We start from the raw sequence: 16,268 nt of genomic DNA, 5'->3' as shown, positions 1-16,268 counted from the left end.
CACTGTTCCTATTGTGAAGCGCTCTGACACCTTCGGGTAAAGTCCGCGCTATATAAAAACTCATTAAATGAAATTAAAATAAAATAAACGAGGCAGAGACACGCACTGCGATGGAGCCTGATGAGTGGAACTAGGTTTCCAAGGCGCTTCTTGCGACAAAGCAGCTCTGCGGGGGCTCATGGCTTTCCCGCTCGCGTCGAGACACGGGCCAGACTCTCACTCGCTCCTTCCAGTGATGGAAAACCTCTCCCTCGGAGAAGAGTGAAAAGTGCGTGTGTGTGCTTGCGTCCCACGGTTTGCCAGAAAGAAAGGCGTTGATTTTAGAAACGCTAAAGTTGTCCTTGTAAACAGCATTCATTCTAAGATCCCTTAAAAGCCCCTGCTGTCGAGATCACACGTATCCAGGAGGTCTCCGGGTCACCAGTAAATCAGTGCACGTGCAGCATCGCACTCTGTGTAAACTCTGGGCACTATCTTCAATCAGCGTAAATCAGCTCAGGGGGTGAATGTGCCTGCTGCAGAGCATTGCCCATAAAGTGAACCCCCAGATTTCCATTCAGTGCACTCATGAGTTTTTTATTAGAGGTCTTTGTAGCTCGCACGGCGGGCGTGTGTTTCAGTAGTGATACATTGGAGCCTTGTCTTATGCACCGGTTACAATAACCTGTAAAGAAAATGTCTGAACACCTTTAGGAATGAACTCGACTTTATTATACATTTGATAACATGGTTTGCGTTGGGTAGTTCACTTATTATTGTCATTAAAGACTTCAGTGTGATCATGTGCTGAACACACACCTGACATCACTACATAGTACAACAAGCATTGGCATAGCCAATAGGTCTCGCTTTTGGGACCTTATAAGTATTTAGTTGTGCAGCACAATATTCTTGGAGCAACAACATCAACTTATGCATGGCTAAACACTTATAAGGTCCCAAAGGCGAGGTCTATTGGCTATGCCAATGCTTGTTTTTTTGTTACACTTGTTCGTCTCTAGTCTGATGGTTTCCTTTCTGCGGGTGTGAGCCACCGGGAGTTATGTAGGAGGGGTACCAGCCGTGATAGCTTGAGCATCACAGCACTGTCTGAAGCCTCCGCAGCCCTAGTCATACGTTTGCAACTTATGCAGATGTCCCCCTCCTTACACTCTATCCAGAATCCCCATGCACACGCCCAGTAAATGTGTGATTGTCACAGTCTGCCTGTTAGATGCACATAGTCCACGACACTGCTAGCGTGAAACGTCATCATGGAAAATCTATGGTGTAGCCTTCAGTTAAATCCCCTTTTTTCCTTAAATAGAACACAATTTACATGGTAAGACTTATTTTTCTCAGACCCACTTACAATAGGTGTGAGCTTTGTTCCTGCCCCACTTGTGATTGAAGTGAACTCAGTACTGCGCGAGAGGGTGGGAAAGACATAGCACATATTGGTGAATACCAGCAAAAGTGCAGCTGGGAACCGGCACTTCTCGTGCACTCAGTGTCATTACTGGCAGCATTTCAAACACGTAGTTAATACTGTGCAGCCGTAGAGTATATCTCTGTACCGAAACCTCTGCAGATTCTGACTTTGTGGCTAGGGATCCGGAGAGCACATTTTGCAATTTTTCCACGAGTGACCCAGATTTATGTGTGGAAAAGGTTTAAAGGAACGGACCCTGTGAATTTTGCCAAGTTTCTGATGAAAAATTCAACAACACATGTAGGACACATGCAGAGCAAAAGAAAGTTCACGTCGTCAGACAAACAGAAGCACAAGAATGCACACACACACAGAAACTGGCACACACAGAAACAAGCAAGCAAGCAGGGGGATAGTGGAACGTATAAATAAGCACACACAATGACAGATACACAGGAACGGACACAAGAACACATGTAGACACAAACGGGGAACAAACTCAGGAAAATAAACTTACATTCATAAACGGGGACACATCCACTCACAATCAGGAACAAAGTCATAGATGTAAACGCACAAACAAGCAAGGACACTTACACAGGGGCAAACAACACTGCAGAAACGCTCGCAAGCACAACAAATGAAACAATAATAGGGACGTCAGTGCATCCACAAACACACGTCAGGCAAATAGGGATGGACAAAAAAAGAAACAGCCACACACAGGATGGAAACGGACAAATAAGGGTACCAGCAAACAGGAAATCAGACAATGGCACATACCTACAGACACAGACAGGTGCATCGAAGGAGACGCGCAATGAATGCACACAGAGACTAGAACACACACAATAAGAGTGACACAGAGGGATGCACACACAGGGATAGGCTCGTGCACAGAAAGAAAATACACAAGGATCAATACATTTAGAAACGCACGGACATGCAAACAGGAAAAAAACTGCACACAGGGACAAGAACACACACAGTAACAGTCGCACAGGAGGATGCACTCAGTAACACCCAGGGACAGATGCACACAGAGTAAAGAAAATACAAAAGGACCAGTGCATAGAGGAATGCGCACAGGGACACGCAAACACGAACAAATTCACACAGAGACAATAACACGCACAATAACAGTCGCACGCAGAGTGAAGAACACAGAAGGACAGAGGGTCACGCTTGAAAACTGAAAAGCCTTCAATTGCAGGAAACACACACCCTTTCAGAGAAGAATGTTTGAAGCTTGAAGAAGTAAACAAGTGGGAGGGGTGAGGGGAGTGCACGCACGCGTGCGCTAAAAGTAAAACAAGACACCCGGCCGCGAGACGAGCTGTGTGGTGGGAGAGGGGCGGGCGCAGTGTCCCCGGCAGAAGCGTTAGTGGCAGCATTTTACTAGTGGTGTTTAAGCCGGAAGCACTAGGGCCATGCGGACTCCTCGCCTGTGGACGGCGGCTTGTAAGTTACCGCTAGTGGGCACTGTTGCCACGGACAAATACAGTAGAGCCAAGTCGCAGCCGCGAGGACAAGTGGCGTGTGACGTCAGTGGCTGCCGCTTGGCTGTGACTCACCGGCAGGTCTCATAGAGCGCTGCTCCACGGTGGTAATGTCGCCTCTGCATGAGATGGTCAGAGACCCCGGTAGGCAAGGAATCGCAGGCGCACGCTGTGTCTCTTCACAATTATAGTCTGACACTAAAAGGATTGGTGGGGTGCGGGGGGCAGGGGGTGATAAAGCACCACGCAGAAGCTTCACAGAGCACACCATTCTGTGCAGGCAGCCAGAACACGTCCACTGTAGGTGTGTACAATATGAGCAGAGCACTCGTCTAGCTCCAAGTTAACCAGGCATGTCCAGTAAAAAAATTAAATAAAAAAATAACATGCAAGTGGTGCGCACAACGTGCGCGCGCCCCCTAAAAGAAAAGAAAAAATAAATTAAAAAAATAACACGCGAGTGGTGCGCACGCGCGAGACAACAAAAGTGAAAGCAGCTGCTGCACCACGTCTGGCAAGTGGTGTACGATGTGCGCACACCATGACGAGAGAGGGAAGCCAGATGGATCCTCTGCTCGTCATTGTGCGCATAACCGCACGCTCTATGCCACCAAAAAAGCTGTGGTAGGCTTTTTTAAAGCCCACTAAGTAAATGTCTCGCAGGTCAGCGCATACGCTGGCTCAGGCGAGACCTAAAAAGGTCTTCAAATCTTGCACGGAATGAGTTCGGGCGCCTCTGCACAGGCTGGTACTATGGAATGGAGTAAGCAATATTTACTCCAGTCCATACAAGAGATAGATTCACAAACTGAAAAAAAACACAAGGACACAGATTGTGAAGGCACAAATGACTCATTTTGTTTACATATGACTCATCCCAATCCTTAATTTTTTTATTATGATCTCCCAAATAACACTTTCTAGACTCTTCCTTCCTCTATCCCTCCGTTATCCTATTCAATCAAACGAACAGACTGACCTGTTTACTGCTGGAAATTAACATAGCTGCCAAGGTTTCAGACTGCTATGTGTGACATTTTCATAATAACAGTGTGATTATGAGTGATATTTCAAGGACTATTGGTGACATTTTTTCACAAGTTCAACCAAGCAATGAAATACACGGAAAGAGAAAAATATCAGAAATTACACCCATTTGAGCAATAAGAAGCTCTGAAAACTACTTGAAATGGCTACAAAACCCCTGAAAAAGGAAGACTGGGTTTATGATGGACTCAATTAGGTGCCATCAGCCGCCAGAGACATGGGTTAGTGTTTGTTCTAATGAAAGCCTGGCAGTTCCAGGCCTCGGAGCTCTAAATAGTGCTGCGCTGCTGCTTGCGCCCTCCCGTGTCCTAGCAGGATTCAAATAGGCCCGTGAGCTAGAAATACAAAGGCCCAAAGAGGATCTGAGAGGACCCAGACTAATAGCACGTGGGCACTTTGAGAGCACGTGTCTGTTAGTCCTGTTGTAGTCTATAAATGGGGCCACTGGAATGTGCGTGTCAGATAGACGATCTCTGGTGGTCTAAGATCCTCAAGGAATGCGGAAAACCTACTCCTAAAACCTCAAAGGTTCAACAAGAAGAAAACATATACACGATCCTTCTCAGGGATGGCGCCCAGAATATGGAATACACTTCCCCCAGAAACCCGACTGAATGCCTCTACCGCATCTTTCAAAAAGGAAGTTAAAGCGATTCTCATGGCAAAATTCACCTGAACACAGACTAAATAAACTCCGAGATCAACAGCTCCCTTACTTGTAATCCTTACTATGCTAAGGGTCCAACTAAACATCCTACTCACTTTATCTGCCCTTGACTTGACTCAATGGGGATGTTCCTGTTATGTACCCTTCTGCTTTTTGCTCAAGATGTTATGTATACTTGAGTTACCTGCATTTATTTGTTTGTATAACTAACAGTTGCGTAATGTAAAGCGCTCTGATATCCGCAAGGATCTTGTTCGCGCTCTATAAAACCCTCAAAATAAATAAATAAATCAGCGGGCGTGTGATAGTGGCTGACATGAGGTTAGTGCACCTCACCAAGGCCAGTAAATGTGCAAAACCAGGCAGGTGGGTACATTACCACCGCAAAGCGAGATCAGTCGTGACTACTAAACATAATTTATCTGTCTTCATTTTTGTGTCACCCCTTTCACCACTGTAGCACGTTTCTTTATGCAGTTCTCGAATAAACGAACATAAAAGAAATCCGTCACTTCTGAGAACTCCCCAGCTGACCCCCAAAGGCCCAAATCTCTCAAAGGCCACTCCTAGGGTCAGTACTATAGTTGCTCCAGTCGGGCCACTGCCAGCAAGACGTCAGCACTCTCATATGGGGGGAGCTAGCAAGAGGTATCATAAAGATGAAGAACGAGTCTCAGGCGGCCATTGAGATGTGGAATAGCTTCGGGCAGTAATAGCAGGGACATTAAGGGGGGGGGGGGGCCTCGGAACATAGCGAGAACAGGAGTCCTGCCAACCGGAATGCCAGTGGGAAAGCAGGCCGCCATCAAGCCTCAACAGCGAGCCGATCCGTGCACCAGGGAGGCATATCGGGAAGGGCTGCAAGTAGATAGAAAGGCCGTGTGACTCTGTAGCAGAGAACCAGCTCCGAATAAGGGAGGCGTGGGGGACAGGCGGGTGCGCGCTCACCGTAACCGGAGATCCAGCACGGCCGGCAAGCAGGGGCCCATTGGCCAGACCGTCCCCCAGGAGCTGCGAAGCCTGGCAAGCGATAGCGGCTGCAAGCATGAGGAAAGGAGGTGTCCAAGAGCACCTATGAAGCCTCGCCTGCTCCTCCGTGCCCGCTCAAGCTCAACAGCAGCAGCTGCACAGTGAAGTGGTTCATGGGGTTCGGTCCGGTCGCAGAGATCGTTCCCATTGTTTTAAACAAATTTTACTGCGTACAATCTACACTGGCATTGCCACTGGCTGCAGCCTCCCACAACCTAACTTCACGAACTGCAGCTTCCCGCTTGCGCAGCCGTGAGCCGCACTCTCTCATGATGTAATCAATCAGGAATGCCGCATGAATCCTATTGCTAAATTGTAGCAGTTCTCAGCCAGTCCCCAATCTGCCGGCCCTGCACGCTGCCGACTTCAGCTTTAGTTTCATTCAGAATTAATGGCTCATGATTAGTAGCGCTAGGACTTCACAGCCCAGGAGGCGCTAAGCCTATTATGCGTGACTTGGCATTTCAGTGCGGTGATGCGGACCACCACACTGAAATGCGTTAGCATCACGCCTGATGCGTGATACTTGGCAGGGCTTAATTAACAATTTAGATTTCCCCATACTAATCCGTATCTAATCCACTTTGGGTTCCGGAGTAGCACGCTGCTCTCCAAAAGGCGCTTCAATGCCTCGTCAGGGGTGCTAAGCACTATATAAATACCATTACAGTTTAACAAATACATCTTCATCAATTTACCCACTGAAAAAAGCAACCAAGCTGGTCTTGCACATTTCTTTGTACTGGGAAATATTATTTTGTTTTACACATAGTTCCATCTTTCCCATTTTTAAAAGTGGAGAAAGAATGTCTTATTAGCAGTATGTAATTACAGAGATACACATGCACGTCTTTTGCCTTGATATTGCTTCCTATGGCTGGCTGTTTTGTTAGCTATTGCACAAGTGGGAAAATGGTGCACCATTTGCTGTAGTTTTGTATTACTTTTCCACCAGTGCTACATTTCTGCAAATACAATGGAGCGCTGAAACTTTTCAGACACTCACCCCCGGTCAGAGATCTGGGTTGAGTCCATCATCGTTCTTCAGCTCACTCCGCCATATTGGATTGACCGTGCCTTCTAAGCAGTGGGGTCATGAAAAGCTGAGCGTAGTGAAAACTTAGAATAGTGAAACAAAACACTAGTGCGACTTTGAATGACCCACACCGCTGTTGTAGAGTCTTATGAAATAGGTCTCTATTTGTCTTTCCTTATGTTAAGGCTTTGTTTTTACCTCTTCATGTTTCTGTAGGTTTCACATACGGCACACTTGACAGAAGGACGAGCGCTTTATGTGAGCACTGGTTACAGTACACAAGCATTGTTTAGAGGCAGGGGAGATTAAGTGATGTGCCCAGAATCACATGGTGTAGATCCGGCACGGAGAGGGTTGATGAGGGGTGGTAGACAAGGGCATAAAGCAGATCATAATCCGCAAAAGAAGACATTCCACGAAGAGAAAAATACATTTAAATGCCCTTGAGAGACACTTGTCTTCTTATGACTCCAATATGACACGTCATATGTAGTCCAAATATATTGTCAAGACTTTACGAGATCATTAGGCAATACCAACATATCCTCATTCAAATGCCATGGTTGACAGGGACAGCGATGGCTGCGCCATAGCGCTTCTTTCCATGACTTTCATCTGTTATTCAACATGACTAAAAGCCACTGACAGCGCCACTAGCTCTTGGATTTCAGAAACCTATTGGCTTTGCCAATGCTTGTTAATCCAGTCATCAAGCCTTGCGTGAAGATCACTCAACAGATCAGCATACTTCTCACTTAAAATCATCAACTCCAAACATCAATCTAAAGACATTTTTTCTATAATAAACAACTTATCCAATCCTGATCGAGTGACATCAAAAATCACACCTTCACAACCCTTATGCGACTCCCTTAATAACTTCTTCATTGACAAAATCAAAATTATTAAAGCAAGTATCCCCACCTGCACTAAGCCCAACTGTCTAACCAAACCAATAAACACCCAAAGGCTAGAACAAATCCCTATGATAAGCCGAGAAGCCTTCTCAAACTTACTGACCAAAGTTAGATCTGGCTCTCCCAGGGAGTGCTGTCCTCCGCGGATATTGAAAGAAGCCTTCACAGCCTGCCCAGAACCAGTCATGTCCCTATTAAACCAATCTCTATCCCAGGGACAAGTACCTGATGCCTTCAAAGAGGCGATTGTCATCCCCCTCCTGAAGAAGCCGGGAGCAGATTCCGGAACCCTTAGTAACTACCGACCTATCTCGCTACTCCCTTACACGGCCAAACTACTTGAAGCCCACGTAGCCAAAAACATATCCACTTTCCTGGAACAGTCAGACTACCTAGACCCTCATCAAGCAGGGTTCCACCGTGCCCACTCCACCGAGTCAGTGATACTGTCAGTCTTAGATTCTCTGCGAGAGAAAGCGGACGGAGGCTCCCCCCAAGCCCTGGTGCTGCTGGATCTTTCCGCCGCCTTTGACACGGTCGACCTTAACATCCTGATCGACCGTGTCGAGGACGCGGGTATCCAAGGATCGGCTCTTGAATGGATCAAATCCTTTCTTACAAACCGCTATCAAGCGGTCCGCCTAGGAAACTTCACAACACCCAAGATCAAGAACACTTGCGGTGTCCCCCAGGGTTCCTCCCTTTCCCCTCATCTATTCAACTTATACCTCCTCCCCTTGACCCACGCACTCAAAGAAAGAAAAGTCCAGACCTTCAATTATGCAGGTGACTTTCAACTAATTCTGCCGATCAACGACTCCCCCACCACCATCCTCGAATTCCAGAGTACAATGCTGTTCATCCGCGACTGGATGAACAGCAATCACCTCAAATTAAATCCAGACAAAACAGAAGGAGGCCCTTCGAACCCCTGGAACTCCCATTTCTGGCCTAAAGAACTGGGACAGCCCCCAGCCCCCTCCACTTCCGCCAAAACCCTGGGTGTCATAATCAACAAAGACCTCACTATGAAAAACCAAATTGGGGCCGTAATCTCAACATGCTGCTTTCAACTAAGGAAAATAAGAAAAATCAGTAGGTACCTTACTCAAGAAGCTAAAACACAGGCAGTCCTTGCCCTGGTGATGTCCCACATCGACTATGCTAACTCTCTCTAACTTGGCATTCCGGCCCACCTCACCCACCGCCTCCAAATGGTTCAAAACCAAGCGGCCAGACTGATCCTACAAGAAAACAGACGCCAACATATCACCCCACTTCTGAAGAAACTTCACTGGCTTCCTATACCTCAGAGATGCGCCTTCAAGGTAGGATGCATCATATTCAAATCCCTGAACTGCCAAATTTATCAACAGTCTGATTAACAGATATATCCCGATCTGCAACCTACGATCTGCCCACATGCATCTCCTGAGCACCCCACCCTTCAGGCTAAAACGCGCCGGGGGGTCAAGACTCGCCACCCTAGGACCCAAACTCTGGAACTCTCTGCCACTTGAAATCAGATCCTGCACAAACCTCATGAGCTTCCGCAAACTGCTAAAAACTTGGCTATTTAAACAGGCATACTAGCAACATCTAGTTAACACCTTCAGAGCAGCGCCAAGAAACCAACCTGGTGTACGTGCGCTAAACAAATAAAGTTTAACATAACATAACATCAGCAAGCTCTATTTTTCTTCCCGAGTCACACATTTCTCCCTCAGTTCTCACCGATCAGTCTTGCCAATGACCTGGGTGGACCTTTTCAAGATTATTTTATTGTTGAGTCTTCATCTGGGTACTCCAGGTCAGTCCACTTCCTGTTGTTTCCATCCACTTCCTGTTGCATGCATACATTTCCTCTTCCTGCACAGTTTTAGCCATGAATGTTTGTTGTGCTCACTCACTCTACATTCAGGCACATATTTACTACCATTTTGTGTCATGGTTGCCCCACTTTTTTGGAACAGCCAAGACGCAACATGCTAAGCCCGTATTTACTAAGGTCTTGTGGTGTGGTTGCGTCATGCAAGTGAACGCAAAGCAATGCAAGTACTTAGTGATATTTTCCAAAGAGAGGAGTGCGTAGGGTCTACAGAGAAGAGTATGTTGGGCCTTCATACACTATTAAGGAGCGGAGTACATTCATTGTCGGGGACAGTGGTGTGAATGTGTGATGTTAAAGGTGTGAGACCTTCTGCTGTCTTACCAGCCTCAAGTCTGTCCTGGGCAGGGCTCAGTGTGGTATAGAGGTGGCCACGCATGGACAGATACTCTTCCTGGTGGTCATGCCTTCAAGACGGCGCCGCTTCTCATGGTCCTGCTGTGATCGTGGAAGTTTCCACACCAGTGGGTCACTTGACACACTTAGACTTGGTTTACTGAGAGTCTGGACAGAAACCATGAGGTGATTGGCCCTCACGTGCTCTTGTTATTGGTGAACTCTTGTGTATTACGCAATCGTCCCTCTTGCGGGGAGATGCAGTAGGCATCCCAAATGCTCCTCCTGCTAACATCCCTAAATTCACCTCTTTCCAGGTGCCGCGTATCCACAGCCGACGGAGCTGCAGCTCTACGGTCGCCATGGATCCGACGTCCTGATCCCAGGGGCAGGTATGGAGCTCCAAGGAGAAGGCGTGCTGGAGTGGTACGTCAATAAGCCTGGACATCAAGAACGTCAGTGGATCCTGACCTATCACTATGGCACCAACGAACCAGAAGTGTCCGCAAAGTACGAACATCGCGTCATCTTTTCCATGAAAAATGCGTCTTTGAAGCTACTCAGCCCGACCCGCCAGGACGACGGTCTGTACATTCTGGAGATGAATTCATTGGATAAAGAGGATGAAAAGCATGTCCCGATGAGAGTTCTTGGTAAGCATGAAGGTGTCCTAGCATCAAATGTATACTGAGAGTGTTGATTGTGAGAAGGTGGCCTGATATATGCTGTCCACTAGTTCTAGTGGGCACCTTGTATCAGTCCAAACAACCCCTTATGGCACGGGTACTCATAGTACGGCCCGCGGGCCGCCAGCGGCCCGGCAAGCCTTCCTTGGCGGCCCGCGGACCTTGCAGACATCATACACCTGTGTTTTTTTATATCGCCAGTTGCGAGCTATGGGGGCCGGGCGATTCTTTTAAAGACCATTCACTTGTTAATGAGGCTTTGTTGTATTTCACCTCTTCATAGCGCCCCTGCATCTCCCCTCTGATTGAGGGGAGATGCAGGGGCGCTAAGAAGAGGTGAAATACAACAAAGCCTCATTAACAAGTGAATGGTCTTTAAAAGACCTGTGAAGTACTTGGGTGCGGCGGCTGTGTGCGTTCCAGGGAAACTGTCTCAGCGCGGGGTGAGGTGACAGAGGGTGACGAGGACAGCAGGGTGAGGTGATGGAGGGTAGCAGGGAGTGAGAGCAGGGGGTGAGGTGACAGCGGGAGGAAGAGGGAGGGAGAGGGAGAGGGGGAAGACAGGGGGAAGACAGGGAGAGGGGGAAGACAGGGAGAGGGGGAAGACAGGGAGAGGGGGAAGACAGGGAGAGGGGGGAAGACAGGGAGAGGGGGGAAGACAGGGAGAGGGGGGAAGACAGGGAGAGGGGGAAAGACAGGGAGAGGGGGAAGACAGGGAGAGGGGGGAGACAGGGAGAGGGGGAAGACAGGGAGAGGGGGAAGACAGGGAGAGAGGGAGACAGACAGGGAGAGAGAGGGAGGGAGACAGAGGGAGGGAGACAGAGGGAGAACGGAGGAGAGAGGGAGGGAGACAGAGAGAGGGAGACAAACCGAGTGAGTGAGACAGGGAGAGAGGGAGCGGGAGAGAGACAGAGAGGGACGGAGACAGAGAGAAAGGGAGATAAACAGTGATTGAGAGAGAGAGAGAGAGGGAGGGAGACGAAGAGAAAGAGAGGGAAGGAGGGAGACAGAGAGGGAGGGAGACAAAGAGTGAGTGAGAGGGAGAGAGAGAGTGATAGAGAGAGGGAGGGAGACGGAGAGAGGGAGAGAGACAGAGAGAGGGAGGGGGACAGAGAGAAAGGGAGACAAACAGTGAGTGAGACAGAGGGAGCGAGAGGGAGAGATAGAGAGGGAGGGAGATGGAGAGAAAGGGAGGGAGGGAGACCGAGAGAGGGAGGGAGACAGACAGACGGAGGGAGGGAGAGAGAGAGAGGCAGGGAGACAAAGGGAGGGAGGGAGGCAGAGGGAGGGAGGGAGACCGAGGGAGACGGAGAGAAAGGGAGGGAGAGAGAGGGAGACAGAGAGAGGGAGGGAGACAGAGGGAGACAGACGGAGACAGACGGAGGGAGAGAGAGAGAGGCAGGGAGACAAAGGTAGGGAGGGAGACAGAGGGAGACAGAGACAGAGGGAGGGAGACGGAGAGAGAGGGAGGGAGACGGAGAGAGAGGGAGGGAGACGGAGAGAGAGGGAGGGAGACGGAGAGAGAGGGAGGGAGACGGAGAGAGAGGGAGGGAGACGGGGAGAGAGAGGGAGGGAGACAGACGGAGGGAGACAGAGAGAAAGGGAGACAGAGAGAAAGGGAGACAAACAGAGTGATGGAGACAGAGGGAGAGAGAGAGAGGGAGGGAGACGGAGAGAGAGAGGGAGAGAGAGAGAGAGAGAGAGAGAGGGAGGGAGACAGAGAGAGGGCGGGAGGGAGACAGAGCGAGAGATAGATAGATAGATAGATAGATAGATAGATAGATAGATAGATAGATAGATAGAGATGTGTGTATGCCGGGTCTGGTGGATCAGTGGACGAAGGCGTCCGCTGCAGGGGCCTGTGTTCAACCTCATGGTCATAGTTTTTTTTGTGTGCTCTAGCCCCGCCCCCTCCCCCACTGGCCCCGCCCCCACCGGTGCAGCCCTCAGCCAGAAACCACACTGTAAATTTGGCCCCTGAGAGAAAGTTTGTGAGTACCCATGCCTTATGGTGATAGGTTAAAGACAACCTTTATTGAAAGCTATCCTAGTGGTAGCTATGGAGAGCAGCCTTCAGGCTAAGTCTTGAAGGAATGTAAAGCAGCTTGTTTTACCAGTCTATAATCTCTTGAATTATCAAATGAAAGGACAACCACACCAGGTATATATTTAAAATATATGTATTTAAGATAAAACACATCCCTCTAGTCTCTTTATGAGACTGGAGTTCGAAGTACTTAAGTTACAAGTGAGCAATCATCAGTAATAGCACAAATACACGTTTGGGCCCTAGGGGCGTACCAAACCATATACCAAAAAAGTGGTATAAGAACCACGACTGAACTAGACACAAGGCCTAGAGCCTGTAGAATCGCTGGGACCTCAAGGAACCACCCAAGGTAGTGACACAGGGGACCCACGGGGACTGTATGCAGTGTGTAAATACAACCGCGGGTTCCCGTTATCTTCTATGGGCAATGTCGCGGTTGGAAATTTAAAGAATAGGGACACTTCTAATCAAGTCAGGACCAAACCCTTTTGGACTTAAGAAGTTCTAGGGCTAGCACCCACGGGAGCACCGGAGAACTCGAGTTACCTCACCCAGGGAAGCCGGGTGCATAGGTGTCTTTTGGTGTCACGTCGCGTTGTCGATTGCAATGGAAGCCTACAAATAACTGCTGCTGCCGTGAAGAGGAGAAGTGTCCGAAGAGATCCAAGCCTGGATCTAGGATGTAAGGAACCTGAAAGCAGAGGGGACAGAGTCTGGGTCACTAGCCAGTGACCGAGGGCATGATGGACCAATGCCCACAGATGTTGGGTGCTTCAGGTGAGTTGGTGGGTGTCTTGACTCTTCAGCCACGAGGTCCAGGAGGCATCGATGAAGTCTACGAGCCAGATTTGAGCTGTGCCTCGAAGTCTGTTGAGTGCTGCAGTGTCGGTGACCGGAATGGACCCAACAAGCCTTGGCAACGGCAAGTCACTGGAATTTAGAGAAAGACTCTGGTCCAGACTAGCAAGGTCTGAGGGACTCACCCAGCGAGGGTAAGTCAGGACACGTCTGGAGCAACCAGGAAAGCCCAAGCAGAAAAGGAGTTGCCTTCGTGGGGACCTGCTAGCCAATGGGCTAGTGATCGCGAAGGAGCCTCGAGCGGTCGCTCTTGAAACTGGCCCACGGGTCACTCGTGGAGTGGAGGCCAACAATCTTCAGTGCAGGAGGTGCTCAAGGCTGGGGCTACTCGGAGCCCAAAGTACAAATTCGAGGAAGCCCAGGAAGATGCTTTTGCTGCAAAAGATCATGGTGTCCAGGGGTCACGGTTCCACGTCTCCCACGATAGCCACGGGCCTCAGCTTTGCTGTGGACTCAGGGTAGCCTCGGAAGTCTGGAAATCCACCTCTGGTGATGCAAAGACTTCGGTGTCCGGCAGGAGCTTCAGCGATGCAGACTGGTCAGTTGCTTCTTTGGTGCCTGCCAAGCAGGGGAGTCACTCCTTGACCCCAAGGGAGATTTCTTCCGTCTTCTAGTCAGGATAGAACGTCGAAGGTCCAGGATATACGTTGCAGAGTTTCGTCCAGGGTAATCTGAAGTCCTAGGGACTGGATTCCTATACTTATAGTAGGTTTAGGGGATGGACTAACTCTAAGGCCCCACCTATGGGTGGGCTTGGAAAGAGGGGTGGTTACACCCATTTCCTTTGTCCAGTTTCGCGCCAGAGCAGGGGCAGGTAGCCCCTGCAACCGGTTTGAACTGGACTATGCACAGGAACACCAAGTGTGCCCCCAGTGCAGGACTTCAAAGCACAAGAGAGTGTTCCCGCCCAGCCCCAATACACATCTGCCTGTCTGGGGAGGTGGTTACACCTCCCTTCGACAGGAAACCTATTGTCCAGGCCTCCCCTGCCGGAGTTTCGGTCAGCAGCAGGAGGCCAGACCCGTGTCTGTGGCAGAGGCATCCATTTTGTGATGCCAGGGCTCAGGAGAGTCCTACCGGGTTTGACCAGTGTGAACATCTCTCCCTCTAGAAGGGTGGAATGCTACCCGCACCGCCAAAATTGGTGGGGGGGGGGGTAGTATTCCAAAGCATTTGACATCAAACACGACCTGTTTTGTTGCAGCCATTCCAAAGTTAGCATTTACCGCGAGGTTATAATGCACTTAAGAGTATATGGTATGGCTGTATCACAGAACAGCCATAAGGAAGTATTTCCGAAAGCTGCAGAGGGGCTCAGCTCATGCTTGGGCACCCTCTCACACAAAACCAAGCACTCTCAATCAATCAATCAATCATTCGCATTTATAAAGCGCGCTACTCACCCATAAAGGTTCTCAAGGCGCTGGGGAGGGGGGGGGGGGGGGGGGGGGGGTCAGTGCTCGAAGAGCCAGGTCTTGAGCTGCCTTCTGAAGGAGAGGTGTTCAGGTATGGCGCGAAGGTGGCTGGGCAGAGAGTTCCAGGTCTTCGCTGCCAGGAAAGAGAAGGATCTTCCTCCGGCGGTGGCTTTGCGGATGCGGGGTACGGCTGCCAGGACCTGTCCGGCGGATCGTAGAGTGCGCGGAGGAGTGTAGAAGGAGACGCGGTTGTTGATGAGTTTGGGTCCGAGGTTGTGAAGGGCTTTGCGTGCGTGGGTGAGGAGTCGGAAGGTGATCCTCTTGTTGACGGGGAGCCAATGGAGTTTTTTCAGGTGTCCTGAGATGTGGTGGTGGCGAGGGATGTCCAGGATGAGTCTTGCGGCAGCGTTCTGGATCCGTTGGAGTTTCCTCAGCAGCTTGGTGGTGATGCCCGCGTACAAGGTGTTCCCGTAGTCCAAGCGACTGGTGACGAGGGCGTGGGTGACGGTCTTTCTGGTGTCGGTGGGGATCCAGCGGAAGATCTTGCGGAGCATGCGGAGGGTGTTGAAGCATGCTGAGGTCACCGAGTTCACCTGTCTGGTCATGGTGAGGGATGAGTCCAGGATGAAGCCGAGGTTGCGTGCGTGGTCGGTGGGTTGGGGAGTGCTGCCTAGGGCGGGGGGCCACCAGGAGTTGTCCCATGCGGTGGGGGTGGGGCCGAGGATGAGGACCTCCGTCTTGTCGGCGTTCAGTTTCAGGCGGCTGTCTGTCATCCAGTTCGCCACTTCCTTCATTCCTTCATGAAGTCTGGTCCTAGCTGAGGTGGGGTTGTTTGTGAGTGATAAGATGAGCTGGGTGTCGTCGGCGTATGATATAAGGTCCAGTCCGTGTTTGCGTGCGATGTTCGCCAGGGGGGTCATGTAGATGTTGAAGAGAGTGGGGCTGAGGGAGGATCCTTGAGGTACGCCGCAGATGATCTCCGTGGCTGTGGATCTGAAGGGGGGCAGGCGGACTCTGAGTCCTTCCGGAGAGGAAGGAGATGATCCATTCCGGGGCCTTGCCTCTGATGCCGGCGTTGCTGAGGCGTCGTATCAGGGTGCGGTGGCAGACCGTGTCGAAGGCTGCGGAGAGGTCCAGGAGTATGAGGGCCACGGTCTCACCCTTGTCGGTCAGGGCTCTGATGTCGTCCGTGGCTGTGATGAGGGCGGTTTCGGTGCTGTGGTTGGTCCTGAAACCGAACTGTGTGGGGTCGAGGGAGTCGTTGGTTTCCAGGGCGTTGGAGAGTTGAGTGTTGACAATTTTCTCAATCACTTTGGCGGGGAACGGCAGGAGAGAGATGGGCCGGAAGTTTTTGAGTTTGGTGGGGTCTGCTGTGGGTTTCTTTAAGAGGGCGTTGAGCTCTGCGTGTTTCCAGCTCTCCGGGAAGGTG

At 50.1% G+C, this 16,268-nt stretch overlaps 1 protein-coding gene across 4 annotated transcripts in view; it reads left to right on the top strand.

Moving 5' to 3' along the window:
• Window positions 1-16,268, top strand: part of LOC146863432 (uncharacterized) — a 68,186-nt gene that overhangs the window by 12,052 nt on the left and 39,866 nt on the right. For all 4 annotated transcript variants that reach the window (XM_085642858.1, XM_085642861.1, XM_085642859.1 and 1 more), the window contains exon 2: window positions 10,148-10,483. In XM_085642858.1, the coding sequence (XP_085498984.1) occupies window positions 10,148-10,483 (336 nt within the window). The remainder of the gene's footprint in view (window positions 1-10,147; window positions 10,484-16,268) is intronic.

This window comes from Triturus cristatus, chromosome 2_2 (assembly GCF_964204655.1).
Source record: "Triturus cristatus chromosome 2_2, aTriCri1.1, whole genome shotgun sequence".
Lineage (NCBI taxonomy): Eukaryota > Metazoa > Chordata > Amphibia > Caudata > Salamandridae > Triturus > Triturus cristatus.
The sequence above is the reverse complement of the archived record's forward strand: the minus strand, read 5'-3'. Positions and strand labels throughout refer to the sequence as shown.